This window comes from Micromys minutus (genome assembly GCF_963924665.1).
Source record: "Micromys minutus genome assembly, chromosome: 13".
Taxonomy (NCBI): Eukaryota; Metazoa; Chordata; class Mammalia; order Rodentia; family Muridae; genus Micromys; species Micromys minutus.
In genome coordinates, this window is record NC_137982.1 from 43,513,312 (window position 1) to 43,530,492 (window position 17,181).

Below are 17,181 nucleotides of genomic sequence, written 5' to 3' on the forward strand. Positions count from 1 at the left end.
TTACGTCATCTCGACAGAATCAGCTCCCTTGGTAATTCTGTGTACCACACACACATGCCTCATGCCCTTGGAAGCCTAAAGAGGACATCAGATCTCCCGGAACTGAAGTTATGGATGGTTGTGAGCTGCTGTGCGGGTGCTGGGAACGGACCCAGGGTCCTCTGCAAGAGCAGCCGGTGCTCTGAACGACTGAGACATTTCTCCAGACTCTTGCTGACTTTCCTGGTCAAATGGTTTATTTCACACAAATTAGATGGGCAGGAAGGAATAAAGAAAGAGATAAAAATAACTGAAATGATACAAATTAACAACATCAGAAAGGAAAGTGGGGACATAACAACTGAAACTGAGGAAATTCAAGAAATCATCAGATCCTACTACAAAAACTTATACTCCACAAAATTGGAAAATCTGGAGGAAATGGATAAATTCCTAGACAGATACAAGATCCCAAAGTTAAACCAGGACCAAGTAAACCATCTAAATAACCCTATAACACCTAAAGAAATAGAAGAAGTCATCAAAAGTCTCCCAACCAAAAAAAGCCCAGGTCCAGACGGGTTCAGTGCAGAATTTTATCAGACATTTATTGGGGATATAACACCAGTACTCTCCAAACTATTCCAAAAGATAGAATCAGTTGGAATACTACCTAACTCATTTTTTGAGGCTACAATAACCCTCGTACCTAAACCACACAAAGACCCTACAAGGAAAGAGAACTTCAGACCAATCTCACTTATGAACATTGATGCAAAAATACTCAACAAAATCCTTGCAAACCGAATCCAAGAACACATTAAAATGATCATTCATCATGACCAAGTAGGCTTCATCCCTGGGATACAGGGATGGTTTAATATAAGGAAATCCATCAATGTAATCCACCATATAAACAAACTCAAAGATCAGAATCACATGGTCATCTCACTAGATGCTGAGAAAGCATTTGACAAAATCCAACACTCCTTCATGTTAAAAGTCCTGGAAAGAACAGGAATCCAAGGTCCATACCTAAACATAATAAAAGCAATATACAGAAAACCAACAGCCAACATCAAACTTAATGGCGAGAAACTTGAAGCAATCCCACTAAAATCAGGGACTCGACAAGGCTGCCCACTCTCCCCCTACCTATTCAACATAGTACTGGAAGTCCTGGCTGGAGCAATTAGACAGCAAAAGGAGATCAAGGAAATACAAATTGGAAAGGAAGAGATAAAAACATCACTCTTTGAAGATGACATGATAGTGTACTTGAGTGACACCAAAAATTCCACCAGAGAACTTCTACAACTAATAAACAAGTTCAGCAAAGTGGCTGGATACAAAATTAACTCGAACAAACCAGTAGCCTTCCTATACTCAAAGGACAAACATGTGGAGAAAGAAATTAGGGAAAAGGTACCCTTCACAATCGTCACAAAAACTATGAAATACCTTGGTGTGACTCTAACTAAGCAAGTGAAGGACCTGTAGGACAAGAACTTCAAACCTCTAAAGAAGGAAATTGAGGAGGATCTCAGAAAATGGAAAGATCTCCCATGCTCATGGATTGGAAAGATCAACATCTTAAAAATGGCCATCCTACCAAAAGCAATCTACAGATTTAATGCAATCCCCATCAAAATTCCAACCCAGTTCTTCATGGAATTGGAAAGATCAATGTGAAATTTCATATGAAATAACAAAAGACCTAGAATAGCTAAATTCATCCTCAACAACAAAAAAACATCTGCGGGAATCACTATCCCTGACCTCAAGCTATATTACAAGGCAATTGTGCTGAAAACTGCATGGTACTGGTACAGAAATAGGCATGTGGATCAATGGAATAGAATAGAAGATCCAGAAATGAGCCCTCATGTATATGGTCACCTGATTTTTGACAAAGGAGCAGTAAACATTCAATGGAAAAAGGACAGCCTATTCAACAAATGGTGCTGGTCCAACTGGCACTCAGCATGCAAAAGAATGAAAATAGACCCTTTCTTATCTCCTTGTACAAAGCTCAAGGGTAAGTGGATCAAAGATCTCCATATTAAACCAGATACACTGAAACTATTAGATGAGAAAGTAGGGAAAACCTTAGAACACATAGGCACAGGAGAAAATTTCCTGAACAAAACACCAATGGCTCAAGCTCTAAGGTCAAAGATTAACAAATGGGACTTAATGAGATTGCAAAGTTTCTGTAAGGCTAAGGACATCGTCAAGAAAACAAAACGGCAACCAACAGAATGGGAAAAGATCTTTACCAACACCACATCAGATAGAGGCCTAATATCCAAGGTATACAAGGAACTCAAAAAGCTAGACACCAGAGAATCAAATAACCCTATTAAAAGATGGGGTACAGAGCTAAACAAAACGTTCTCAGTTGAGGAACACCGAATGGCTGAGAAACATCTGAGGAAGTGCTCGATATCCTTAGCCATCAGGGAAATGCAAATCAAAACAACCCTGAGATTCCACCTCACACCAGTCAGATTGGCCAAGATCCAAAAATCAGATGACAGCAGATGCTGGCGAGGCTGCGGAGAAAGAGGAACACTCCTCCACTGTTGGTGGGGTTGCAAACTAATACAACCACTCTGGAAATCAGTCTGGCGATACCTCAGAAAATTGGATATAGTACTACCTGAAGACCCAGCTATTCCACTTCTGGGCATATACCCCAGAGACACTTTAATACACAACAAAGATATATGCACCACAATGTTCATAGCGGCTCTATTTATAATAGCCAGAAGCTGGAAAGAACCCAGATGTCCTTCAGAAGATGAATGGATACAAAAATTGTGGTACATTTACACAATGGAATACTACTCAGCCACCAGAAACAATGACTTAACCAAATTCTTAAGAAAATGGCTGCATCTAGAGAATATCATCCTGAGTGAGATAACCCAGTCACAAAAGAACAGACATAATATGCAGTCACTGATATTGGGATGCTAACCCCAGAGGCTTGCACTCCCCCAGAAACAACTCACAGACTGTATGAAGTCCAGGAAATAAAGAAAACAAAAAAATATATATATTTACAAAACAAGAAGACTTTGACAATTTCCATGTTGCGTTTTGTTTTGCATGTACTTTACGCTCATTGTAACTATTAGGTTTTCAATGCATACTGTCAAGCCCTTGAAAAAATCAAGTACTGACTAAAAAATATATTCACATAGTTTTATGTAAAAATTATTTTAATATCTGAAAAAACAGTACTGACAAAAATGTATAATTTTAAGCAAAAAATGTTTAAAATCTGTACATTTATCTTTGTTTTGTAAAATAAAGTCGTTTAAAAAAATAACTGAAATGAACACAGCGAGAATTCAGTTATTTTATTTTAAAATTCAGTTTATTTTTTTATTTTCTTCTTTATGTTGAACTTTAAGGAGACAAATCTCTTAGGCTTATGAAAGGGGGGGGCTTGCTGGCATTTTATTCAATAAAGTGGCAAGCAAGGATGCAGATGGATGCTCTTAGACACACTGAAAGTTATCATTGCCTTTCCTGAAACAAGGTAACCCAGCCTGGGTGGGAACTTCCTATGAAGCCCAGAATAGCCTTGAACTCACGAGTCTTCTGGTTTCAGGCTCCAAACCGCTGGTTTTTTTACATGTGTGTCACACTTGGTTCAAAAAAAAAAAATACACTTTAAGCCAATTTGATTTCTTTCTCTTTAAAAAAAAATTATTACTTTATTCATTTTTGAGACAGCATCTCTATGCAACTCTGGCTGGCCTGGGTCTTACTGTGTAGATCACTCTGGCTTCTAACTCACAGAGGGTTGCCTGCCTCTGCCTTCTGAGGGCAGGGTTAAAAGCATGTACCACAAAAATCATTATTTCAAATTATGCATATTTATGGGTCTGTGTGTGTGTGTATGTGTGTGTGTGTGTGTATGTGTGTATGTGTGTGTGTGTGTGTGTGTGTGTGTGTGTGTGTGTGTGTGTGCAGAAGTAACAGCACAGGTAAGCTTCTGGCTGTGACCATGGATGTTGGCAGCTAAGCTCAGGTCTTCTGGGAAAGCAGTTGACATTGCCCACGTGTAAAAGTACAGGGAAAGAAACTGTTCTGGTTAACCATTTTTGGCTGCTTAGGTTGGTGATTTGATTAGATTAGATAAAACAAAGCCTCGGTTTTAGTTTGGACTTTTACCCTAAACCTGGCTCCAGTACTGGAGGTGACTAATGCTTCGTATGAACCTTCTAATTTAACCAGCGAGGGAGACTGGGGAGGAAGACTCAGTGTGCAGAGTCCAAGGTGTCCTCTGCCTACTTCCTCTGTGTGTGCAGGCAGGAGGAAACCACACATGACAACCCCATAGCGCTTGTCTGGTACATCACCAGCATCAGGCAAAGCCAGCTGCGCGACCCAAGGAGACAGAACTGCATCAGAGGGTGACACCTTTTAAACTGTGACAAAATGGGGCATATTGCACCACCCAGGGAAGCTTCGACGACATCCTACTGCTGAACTCACAGGGTGTAGGAGCACATTTGACCTGTGTAATTTAATGGCATTCTGAGTAATGAGATGAGTTACACACATTGTTGATTCTGAAATTTGATAAGGACCTAAGACTAGTACTTGATGCATTCAGAAATCTAATTTGAATTTCTATACCCAAGACTGTTCGTGCTTTCCCAGCCACCTGTGGGACAGATGACGAGGACTGAGTGGCTGCCATTAAGGGATTACTGAGTGTCTCACTCAAGATTCACAGCCCCGAGACTGGGACCAGAGCTTTTAACCCATGGGCAATGCTTTCTCCCGGCAGCACACTGAGTATTAGTTTCATGAAGGGAACTATGGGAATGTCTACTTGAACTAATTTTATTACATGTATTACTTAATTACATTTTAGGCTGGGAGGCGACTCAGTGAGTAGAGTGCTTATGTAACATATACATTGGTTTGTATGATTGCCAGCACCAGGAAAATTGGGCGGGGTAGTAAATGTTTGTAATCCCAGGACTCAGGAGACAGAAGCAGGGGGACCACAGGGTGACACCATCTTCTATTGATATAGTGAGTTCTAAGAGGTCAGCCTGGGATGCAGGAGATCTTATTAAAAAAAAAAAAGTAACCAATCCCCTCTACCACATATTCTGGCCATGATTCATTCCAGAAATGCAGGGATACTTCAACATATAAACATCTGTCAATGTAATCTACCATATAAACAAACTAAAAGGAAAAATAACCCCACATGATCATCTCATTAGATGCTGAAAAAGCCTTTAACAAAATCCAACACCTCTTTATAATAAAAGTCCTAGAGAGATCAGATAATTAAGGCACATATTTAAATATAATAAAGGCAGTATACAGCAAGCTGATAGCCAACATCAAATTAAATGGAGAGAAACTTAAAGCAAAAATCGGGGACAAGACAAGGCTGTCCCTTCTCTCCAAATTTCTTCAATATAGTATTTGAAGTTCTAGCCAGAACAATAAGGCAACTAGAGGCGATCAAGGGCATTCAAATTGGAAAGGAAGAAGTCAATGTATTGCTATGTGCAGATGATGTGACAGTACACATAAGCAACCCTAAAAAATCTATCAGGGAATTCCTACAGCTGATAAACACCTACTGCAAAGTGGCTACATACAAAATAAACCCCCCGAACTGGTAGCCCTCATACATACAAGTGATTAATGAGCTGAGAAAGAAATTAGGGAAACAATACCCTTCACATAGCCACAAATACTATAAAATATCTTGGTGTAAATCTAACTAAGCAAGTGAAAAATCTGTATGACAAGAACTTCAAGTCTTTGAAGAAAGGAATTGAAGAAGATAACAATGAAAAGATCTCCCATGCTCATGGACCAGTAGGATTAACATAGTAAAAATGGCCAGCTTACCAAAAGCAATCTACAAATTCAATGTAATTCCCATTGAAATTCCAACACAATTCTTTACAGCCCTTGAAAGAACAATCCTCAGCTTCATATAGAAAACAAACTAACTCAGAATAGCTAAAACAATCCTGTACAATAAAAGATCTTCTGGAGGTATCACCATCTGTATTGCTTGTACTACAGAGCAATAGTAATAAAAACCACACACTAATGACATAAAAGCAGACAGATTGATCAGTGGAGTCGAACAAAAGACCCAGTAGTAAATCCATACACTTAAGGATACTTGACTTAAGAGAATTATACAATAGAAAAAAAGAAAGAGGCCAGAATTATACAATAGAAAAAAAGAAAGCATCTCCAGCAAATGGTGCTGGTCTAATTGAATGTCTGCATGCAGAAGAAGGCAAATAGATCCCTATCTATCACCCTGCACAAAACTCAGGTTCAAATGCATCAAAGACCTCAAGGTAAAACCAGAATCACCAAATTTGATAGAAGAGAAAGTGGGGAATAGCCTTGAAGACAACTTCCTGAACTGAACTGAACATCAATCATGAAGGCACTAAGGTCAACAATTAATAAATGTTATAAATGTCATAAAACTGAAAACTTTCTGCAAGGCAAGGGACACCATCAAAAGGACTAAATGGCAGCCTACAGAATGAGAAAAGTATTTTTATGAACTTCACAGCTGACAGAGGATTGATATCCAAAACATACAAAGAACTTAAGAAACTAGACATAAACAAACCAAATAACCCAATTTAAAAAACGGAGTACACAGATCTAAGCAGAGAATTCCCAACAGGAATCTCTAATGGCCACAAATCACTTAAAGAAATCTTCAACTTCCTTAGCCATCAGGGAAATGCAAAGTAAAATGACTCTGAGATTTCATCTTATATTGATCAGAATAGCTACAATAGAAATTTCAAGTGACATTTTATTCTGTTGAGGATATGAAGCAAGGGCAACACTACTTCATTGCTAGTGGGCATGAAAGCGTATACATACAGCCTCTTTAGAGATCAATTTGGTGGTTTCTTAGAACATTGGGAATCAAGATGTGGCTATACCACTCTTGAGCATATACTCAAAGGAAACTCCACCATAACACAAGGCCATTTGCTCAACCATGTTCATAGCAGCTTAATTAGTGATAGCTAGAAACTGAAAGTGGCCCAGATGTTCCTTGACTGAGAATGAATAAATAAAAAAAAAAAGTGGTACATTTGCACATGGAGTATAACTAAGGTATTAAAGACAATGACAACATGAAATTTGCAGACATTGATGGAACTAGGAAGGATCATCCTGAGTGAGGTAACAGACTCAGAGACAAACATGATAAGTACTCACTTGTAAGTGGACATTAGCCATCAGGTAAAGGGTAATCATGCTACAATCCACAGACCCAAAGAAGCTAAGTAACAAGAAAGACTCAAGGGGAGGGATGAATGACTCTTATTGAGAAAGAGTGAATGGGGCGGTGGCTGGGAGGACGGAAAGAGGAGGGATTGGGGGTGGTGGGACAGAGGGAGAAAGTACTATAAGAGACAACTGAAATGGGGGTAGGTGGGCATCTCTTCGATGAGCTAGAAACCAAGAGCAATGGAAACTCCCAGGAATCTAAGAGAGTGGCCCTAGCTAAGAGTCCTAGCAATAGGGATAAAAATGGTGTCTGAACTTGTCATCTCTGGTAACCAGAGAATATTGCCAATGGAGTGATTGGGACACCAACCCAAACACAAATTTTGATCTACAATTTGTCCTGCCTACAAGATGTGCAGGGATAAAGATGGAGCAGAAATTTTAAGAGTGTCCAACCAAAGACTGGTCCTTCTTTTTTCTGAAGTAAACAGGAGGAATGGATGGGGGCAGGGAGAGGAAGGAGGAAGAGGGACTGGGAGGGAAGAGGGAGGGAAACTGAGGCCAGGATGTAAAGTAAATAACTTAAAACAAACAAACAAACAAAAAAACCCCAACCAAATAACTAAACAAACTGTACTTTTGGAATACCAAAGGGGATTTTTATTTATTGTAATTCAATTTTGGAATACTTGGTAAGCAGTGCCCCACAATAAGAAATTACAAGTCTGAGAAGATGGCTCAGCAGGTAAAAACACTTGCCATAGAAACTCTGTGACACATATTCAGTCCCTACGACCCAGATGGAAGAAAAGAACTGACTCCTGGAAATTCTGACTTCCACTAGTGCATGTGGACACACACGTGCGAATGCACAGAAGTAAATGTTAACAAGACAAAATAGATCCTATTGAATTAAATAAAACACATTTGCTAAGCAAAACTCCCGAATATCATTTTTTATAATCAAACATGCATAACCTATATGTTGCCCATCAATGCACGTATGTACTTGACCAACACTTAAAAACAGGCTGAGAGGATGTCCCCAATATGGGGACATGAGTGGTCACCTCGGGAGAGGAGTTCTTTAGGGGAAAGGTCTAAAGAAATTTCTGATAAATAAACAAAGTGAATGCAAACTATGACAAATTCTTTAGTATTCACATTGTTCTTTGGAAGTTTCTATAGTTTAAAAAATACATCACATAGTCTGGGTGGTGGCAGGCAGGGCAAGGGGACATCACAAGAAGGGAGGCACTGAGACTGTAGTTCAGTGTGTGCTTCAACCAGATATAGAATGCTCTAAATCAGCGGTCTCAACTTTCCTAATGGTGTAACCTCCAATGCAGTTAGTTCCTTATGCTGTGGCGACTCCCAACCATAAAACTATCCCTAAGCTACCGCATGACTGTGATTTTGCCGCTGTTATGAATATAGTCATGTCAATACTTGTAATGCAGGCTATCTGATATGTGACCCCGCCCCCCTGCAAGGAGGTCTTGACTCACAGAGAGTCCTTGCTGTGTAGTCTCGGAATTTTCAGTGTTTCTTATGAAACATGACAGTCAGGTACACAGTGACCTTGTGCCTCACAGAGCAGAAAAGAAGTGTAGAAGATACCTCCCAGAAGTGTGGTGGCTGGAATTTAGGGAACACAAATGTATGTTTGCTGGGTCCAGTTGGTAAAGTCTTTCACTGTGAGGGAACAGCCTAGGACTCCCCTTCCCCTTGTGCTCTACCGCCCCCCCCCCCATCACACATACAGGGCACTATGTCTGGAATGGCTTTGTTTTCACTGTCACTGAGGTTGTTACGTGTGTCACATCATGAGTTCTCAAGCGAGCTGCCCTCATTGCCTGACTTCTGCTGCTGCGTTCACTGTTGATGTTCTCTTCATGGTCCTAGGCATGAAAGGATGCATACCGGAAGGCCCTGTCGTGTGGAGGATGCTGGCAAATGCTGTCTTGAGAGTGACTTGGTCAATCTCGAGGTCCTGGACGAGGTACTGAATACTTAGTAGACAGCTCTCGTGAAGAGTTTCACACAGGTGGCCTTCTCTGGCCCTTCTATGATTGAACACAGTTTTCTGAAGTCATTCAAACTTTAATTGCTTGACTAGCTATGGCGTGATTGCTGTGTCTGTGCTCCTCTGTCCGCTCATTTATAGCTTCGGAATGATGAAAGATTCTAGTAAAGCCCTTAATTTCACAGGCCTGGCCAATGAAGCCCACCAACTTAAATTCATTTTCTAGTTAATAAAAATATTGCGGTGTACAATAAACTGTTTATAAAAATAAACAGGTGTGTGTTCTTCACAAGGGGACATTTCATCTACAGAGACGGTGGAGTAAATATAGTTCAGAGTTGAAGTCTGAGAGCTATGATAATTTCCCATTCAGAATACCTGCCCTTGCTTGAGCTGAGCCTCCACCTATAGAATCTAATGCTGGGGAACCCCATAGAATCTATAGATTCTAATGCTGCATCAGTACCTCAATTGCCAGCCCATTAGCACCACCGTGTTCAGTTCTGCATTCTCATGATCCAGTAACAAGTGTTAACTTTTGAGAAATGAAATTCCTAGGGCTGGCAAGACAGCTCAGCCTGAGCAACTGTTACTCTTCTAGGGCATCCACATTCGATTTCCAAAGCCTGGGCCAATCTGTCCACATACAGTTTAATCTAATTGTAAACAGAACCTGCTAATTGAACAGAGACTGCCCCACCCCATCCCCGCACCCAGGAACAGCTCAAACCTTCGTTGGCTTTCCCGACAGCTATCAGTTACTCTTTCAGCACATTCTTATCCTTGAGTCTTTCCAGGCCCTGCCATGGTCTGAGAGGTTTAGCATCATTAAGACTCTGTTAAGATCTGAAGGGGACTGCTTTAATCTTTTAGACAAATATTAGCGTAAGAAGCTCATGGCTACTTTCAGCATCTCTCTTGATTGGCCATGTTACTCTCAATGCTGTTTCTTCTCTTCTTAGGACACCATTATCTTCTGGCTGCAGAAGCGGTATGCAGACTCCCTGATCTACACCTATGCTGGAGATATTCTAATTGCCTTAAACCCCTTCCAGAATCTAAGCATATACTCTCCACAGGTAGGAGAACCAGCTTAAATGCATTTTTGTTTCTTCATGAGTGAATAAAAATCACAAGGCCGGGTCTGGAAATGTGTTCACTGGTAGAACAATTGCTTAGAACTCACATGGTTCTAGGCACAAACCCACACACTGGGGGGAAAAAAATCAAATATGGAAATAGAATGTAGCAGCATCAGAATCGTGGCAACCACTCTCCTGCCATGGGACTGATATCTGAAAAGTGTAGACAATAATTTAACGTAAGTGGGATTTTATCTTTGGGGAGAAACTTCCCAAAGCAAGGAGCAACAATAACAGTTAACAATTATTGAATGCTTTTGCTACATGCCAAACCCTGGGTTGGGTCATGTCTGATCATCCTACGAGACAGAAAAGCTGTGAATATTCAGTAAAGGAAGAGACAGAGCAGAGCAGTCAGTGCCCTTGCCCAAGCTTGTGTATCCAGGAGTGGAAAACGGGGTCAGAACATAGACTCTGAGCCTCCCAGAAACAGTCCCCTAAGGTGAAAAGCCTTGTTTGTCTGGGTAATAGGTAGCTAAGGCATTAGAGGGTCTAGTGGAGCCTTTGAAGGATCCTGTCAACGAGTTGTTTCTTTCCTTCAGTTTTCTAGGCTTTATCATGGGGTGAAACGTTCCGAGAATCCCCCCCACATATTTGCGTCAGCAGATAACGCTTATCAGTGTATGGTTACCTTCAGCAAAGACCAGGTAAGGACTCGCCTTCCTCCCCTACCAGCTCACCAGGTGAGACGTAGTTCATCTTCCTTTCATTGTTTGGACCTGTAGTTGCTGAGGCTATCCCGAGGCTATGGGAAATAAAACTGCTGTGCAAGGGAACGGGAAACTCAAGAGGGAGAACACCCCTTTGAGATACATAACCCTCGCATATCAGAAGCATCCCTCATGAAATACAATAAAGACATTTCTAATATGAACATAATGAGGGCACAGAACAGCCGCAAGCCGATTACATGCAATGGTTGTAATAAAAACGCAATATATAATGGCATAAATGAAATTCCCTCCTATTAATATCTCAGAATCTCTATGGCTGGGTCCTGTGTATGTGAATTACAGCTCTTGCTGGACACCGGGTCCTGTGTCATCTAGCTGCTGGGAAGTTTGATGGGTTAAGACTGATAAACTTTAAGCTCAGAGTTATTTACACACAAACTTAATGCATAATTTTTAATTGTCTAGGCTTCTAATTCACAGCATGGCTTATTCTATTTTTGACCCTCCCACCATTTTTCTAGGTTTACTTTCCTTTATTTCTGCATTCTATAAACAAATAGAGGTAACCTAACATAGCAAGACAATTTCATGAGAGTTTACTCTGCGTGGACTTCCAGAGACCAAAGGAGTCTGATTTGTGTGTGTGTCAACTGAGGGTGAACAAAAATAACTGTTTTAGTTACTTTTCCATCACTTGATAACACACCATGGTCAAGACAACTTCCAGATGGAAGGACTTCTTTGGCTTACAGTGCAGGAGGCATAAGAGTCCATCATGGTGGGAAGGGGAAGGGTAGCAGCAAACAAACATGGCGGCTGGAGGAGCAGCTGGGAGCCCCGCCTGGAACTGCAAACACAAAGCAAAGAGAGCAGGCCACAAGTGGCTTAGACATCTTTGCTCCTGTGCCCCTTCAGCAAGACAGCATCTCTTAAACCTCCCAGACAGCACCACCTGAGTATCAAGTGTCCAAGTGCCCCAAGCTCTGAGACACATTTCTTATTCAAACCACTGCACAGTGGAACCCCTGGAGCAGGGCACTCCGGCTTGTGATAAGTAGAGAGGAAGATCTCTGGACAATCTGGGGAGTCACAGACTGTCCACAGGTTTCCCAGAGAGAAAATGAGTGGGAAGAGAGAACATGACTGTCAAATTTGCCTGCTGTGTTTTATTGTTTTTCCCCCAACCCCCGTTTTGTTTCTGACCAAATTGTGTGTTTTTCAACCCTAAACAGTTTTTCCAGGGTACCCCACAATTCAATGCAATCCTGCCATACTCTGGAGTTGGCACAGACCCGACAGGTTATGGGTTAACTTCAACAAAACTGCCTGCATGTCAGATGCAGGCTCCAAATGGAAGACCCAAGTTACTCAATTCTGCCCATCCAAGTACAAATTTAGGGGTTCTGACAATCCTTTTAGGCTGGTTAATTCACTAGAATAACTCAGAGAATTAAGAGGAACACTAAATTTGTTTTTACTGGCATATTAGGATATAATCCACAGCAGCCACATGGTGACATGCATGGGACAGATGGAAGAAGAGCTGGGGACACATAGGAGCTTGCCTTTCACCTGAGCCATCTCCCAGAACCATCAACATCAGTTCCAAAGCCCACTGAATCTCAAGATATCTATATCTATATCTATGTCTATGTCTATGTCTCTGTCTCTGTCTCTGTCTCTGTCTCTACCTGTATCTCTACCTGTATCTCTACCTGTATCTCTACCTGTATCTCTATCTCTATCTATCTATATCATCTATCTATTTTAGGGATAGCATCAGCTGCTCTTCCAGAGGACCAGAATTCAATTCCCAGCACCCAATGGTTGCTCACAACTGCCTAAGACTCCAATTCCAGGGGATCTGATACCTTAGCACGGATCTCTATACAGGGAAAACATCAACTATGCATAAGATAAAAAAATAAATCATTAAAAAACATTTTTATAAATCAGAGACTAAGACTGAGATTAATTCAGTCAAACTACATGGTAGACTTGAAGAAACTTTGTGAAGTCCAACACTCTGTGCAGGGAATCTATGCTAATAGAATATTTTGAATAATAAAAATAAATGTAATGGTTCTTTTCAATACAGGTTTTTATTGAACTCAATTTTCAACCTCTTTGCTTTCCTGGAAGGTGGGGGAGGGTCTGAAAGTTTCCATCCTCTGATTATACATCCGTTCTTTCTCAGTGCCCAACCCTGTCCTGAGATAGTCTGGCTCCCACCTAGAACTACCTGGCTCACAGCTGAGGTGTGGTTGCCCGTGTTCTTCCTGACCGGCCACCAGTCAAGAAATTCCAAGAGGCTTTATGCCGGGAAGCAAGCAGAAAGGCCAAATATGTTGCTTTTATTCGACCTCCTCACTGATTTCTTTTGTGGACAAAGAGCTCCAGGAAGCGTTATAAAGAACATGGCTAACAGTACAATTGAAACAGGCCATCGCTATAAATAAGATTAAAAAAACAATCTGATTGACCTTAAGCATAACCCTAACCCTAACCTTGCTCATAATCCAAAGGACACAGACTAAAACTGAACTGGATACTAGTTTCTACCTATCAATTTGACACAAATCAATACATTGTGTGCTGAGGACACAAGGCTACAGACTACTTCCTGTGTGCCACCGCCTCAACTCCACATGTGCCATGCATGTCTCCCATGTACACCAGCCCAAACACCACATGCCCCATGTATGTATATCTCCCATGTAGCTGGCCCTGGATCATGTACCCTTTCTAACATGCCAGCAAACACTGTTGCCCTAGTGAATTAGCCAGCTGCTATGGTCCCTAGTGAAGCGTCACAGTAATGGCTGTTTTATAAAATCTTTACCTTTTGATCATGTTGTCCACTTGGAATTTTTTCAGTGGATGAATCTGCATGTAGCCACAATGACCGGTGTGTAGGATTATTCATCGCAATATAGTTTTTAACAGGGACACAAGGATCAATGAACAATGGTACCACCAGACAATGCTGTTCTAGCTATATCTTGCAGTGACAAACAGCTATCCCAACTCTTCATATAGTGGAGAGAGTCCCAGGATAGAGCGACTGTTTAGTGAAAGATGGAGGCATATACTGGAGGGTGTTGAGTGGGAAAACCACAACCCAACGCACATGTTGTTTCTGTGTGGTAATTCACTGGATTTCTCCCTTGACTCCATTTTCTGTGTCAGTGCATTGTCATCAGTGGAGAAAGCGGATCGGGGAAGACAGAGAGCGCACATCTGATCGTTCAGCATCTTACTTTCTTAGGAAAGGTATGGGCCAGCCCGCTTTGCATATCACAGTTTGAAGCCCCCCCCCCAAAGACACCCTCAAAACAGAAGACACTACTATTTTTCTTTACATCAGGAATTACCATAAGATTTCATCTTTTTTTTTGTGTTGGCCTCCTGATAGCTAGGTTCTTAAGATGCCAGTATGCTATACTTACCTCATGTAGTGAGAAAAATAACACCAACATGGATTCACTAGACTGTGGGCTATTACTTATTTTGTGTGTTTTCGATGTATTAGAAACATCGAGCCAGAAAGTGGGAAAAGTGGTTAAGCACTGAGTCAGATGGGGGGGGGGGTGGTTAGGAAAATGGCAGTGGAAGCCATTGTGCAACAGCTAAGGAAAAGGAAGACTCTAGGCTTGACTCAGACATGGGAGGATTACAAAATTAGTCAGGGAGTAGTTGCCTGTGTTTGGCATTAGTGCATAATGTGACGAGGAAAGGGTTTGGAGACTCCTTTATTAGAGAAGAGGGTTATTGAAGAACATATTGGAAAAGTTATAAGAAGTCGGTGTTTAGAATTCTTTCTAAACTGCTAAGCAGTAAACATCTGTCGAGAATGTCCTATGCTATGCAGGACCACCAAGTCTGGCTTTCTGATTCATGACTGCTTCATGAAAGAAACCCATGCTGAGGGTTGATGCTAACTTTCCCAAAGTAGAATTCCTTAGAGAGGGAGCCTGGGAGGGGTGCGGGGCAACATGATTGGAATGCTGCTTCTGAAGGCTTCTCTTGAATGCTCTCTGTTCCACCCAGGCCAACAATCAAACCTTACGCCAGAAAATTCTCCAGGTAAACTCCCTGGTGGAAGCCTTCGGGAACGCCTGCACAGCCATCAATGATAACTCTAGCCGCTTTGGGAAGTATCTGGAAATGATGTTCACACCAACTGGAGCTGTCATGGGGGCAAGCATCTCCGAGTATCTCCTTGAAAAATCCAGAGTTGTACAGCAGGCAGTGTAGGTGCACCGCTGGTTTATCACCGTTTTTGCTCTGCCGATAGAAACTCGAGAACTTGGGAATCTTGAAGGTTCCATCTCTCCTTGTTCTTTGGTCTCCTCCAGTTTTTTTTTTTTTTTTTTTTTTTTAAAGCAAAGGGCCAGTGGTGGCTGATTTGCTTTTTAAGATCTAGTTTTGTCTTGCGTGCATGGGTGTTTTACTTGCATGTATGTCTGTGCAGTGTGAGTGCCTATTACCCTAACAGACCAGCAGGGGGAGTGCGATCCTCGGAACTGGAACTATAGATGGTTGCAAATTGTTGCATGCACCCTGGGATCCGTACTCAAAGCCTCTGCAAGAGAACCAAGTGCTTCTGACAGCTGAGCCATCTCACCAGCCTCGGTGGTAGTTTCATATTTGTTTTTGTCTTACCTAAAAGGCTTTAAGAGGAGAGTGTCAAGGGCTGGGGGCAGTGCTTTATGAGTGGTATATATGCTTCTCTTGAGTTGGTTGCCTAAGGTAGAATCTAACAACAATCGGTTTGCACATAACTTAAAGATCCACTTTATCCATTAAATGCGAAATTCTCAATAACAAAAAGTACTGAAAATATTCCATATATTTTCCTTTCACTTAGAAGAGAAGAGAATGTAATTATATTAAACATTCATTACTCTTTTTTTTTTTCCTGCTGGGATAAAACAGTATGATAAAAAGCAATAAGGCAGGGCTCATTTTACCTTAAAATTCCAGTGGCAACACAGTTTCTCATGGCTAGGAAAGCACTGTAGAGGGGAGTGAGAGATGGCTCAGCGGTTAAGAACACTGACTGCTCTTCAAGAGGTCCTGAGTTCAATTCCCACCAACTACATGGTGGCTCAGTCATCTGTAGTGGCATCCAATGCCCTCTTCTGGTGTGTCTGAAGAGCTACAGTGTGCTCATGTACATAAAATAAATTAATAATTAAAAAAAAGAAAAGCATGGTAGCAGAACATGAGGCACACGGAAGCCGAGAGTGAGGACAGGGGACCTGGCCAGGCTGTCAAACCTCAAAGCCTGCCCCAAATGATATACATCCTCCAGCAAGGCTGCACTGCCTAAAGATTTCATAATCTTCCCAGACAGTGCCACCAGCTAGGGACCTAGTGCTCAAATATACAAGCCTACAGAGGACATCATTTATACTACAATACTCTTAAAATAAAGAAAAGCATTGTTGTCAGGTAATAGTCATCAACAGCATGTCGTTCTGGGTTTGGATGTTGCTTCTGACCCTCTGTGACCTTGAGCAGGTCACTGAACATTTCTGAGCCTCATTTGTGAAGTGGAATGCCACCAGCAATGGCCCTCTGGGTTTGTTGGTAAGACCCACAAGTTTATCTGGGTAAAATTACTTCAAAGCACTTGAGACAGTGCATGCTAGAGCATTAGCCAGCCTTCTTATTGGTTTTGATCACTGAAGGACATCAGAATTTCTCAGGAGCAGGGCTGCAGACACACAGCCAGTCAACACTGAATGCCTGCTATGTCAGAGTAAACAAGACAAAGTCCCGGAGTCCACGGTGGGTGTGAGGGAGGGTGCGAGGATCACAGTCACTACAGGAATAGATGAACAGCACAGATGTGATCCGAGCTCAGAAGCAATAGCTTCCAAGTAAGTACTGGGGAAACAAACCAGTGAAGAGGCCACACACTACCTGGTTTGGGAGGAAGAGTTGTATGGAGTGCATGGAGAAAAGAGGGGTTCTACCATCTACACCATGACCAAAAGCAACTCGGGGACGGAAGGATTCATTCTGCTTAAGCTTCTACATCTCAGTCCAACAGCAAAGGGAGTCAGAATGGGAACACAGA

General features: G+C 41.6%; 1 protein-coding gene across 1 annotated transcript in view; it reads left to right on the plus strand.

Moving 5' to 3' along the window:
* The window catches only part of MYO3B (myosin IIIB), a gene marked incomplete at both ends in the record, with an annotated part of 373,275 nt that overhangs the window by 180,021 nt on the left and 176,073 nt on the right, over positions 1-17,181 (plus strand). The window contains 5 exons of the mRNA XM_080927936.1: positions 9,157-9,253; positions 10,240-10,356; positions 10,962-11,066; positions 14,283-14,366; positions 15,144-15,346. Coding sequence (XP_080784062.1) covers positions 9,157-9,253; positions 10,240-10,356; positions 10,962-11,066; positions 14,283-14,366; positions 15,144-15,346 — 606 coding nt within the window. The remainder of the gene's footprint in view (positions 1-9,156; positions 9,254-10,239; positions 10,357-10,961; positions 11,067-14,282; positions 14,367-15,143; positions 15,347-17,181) is intronic.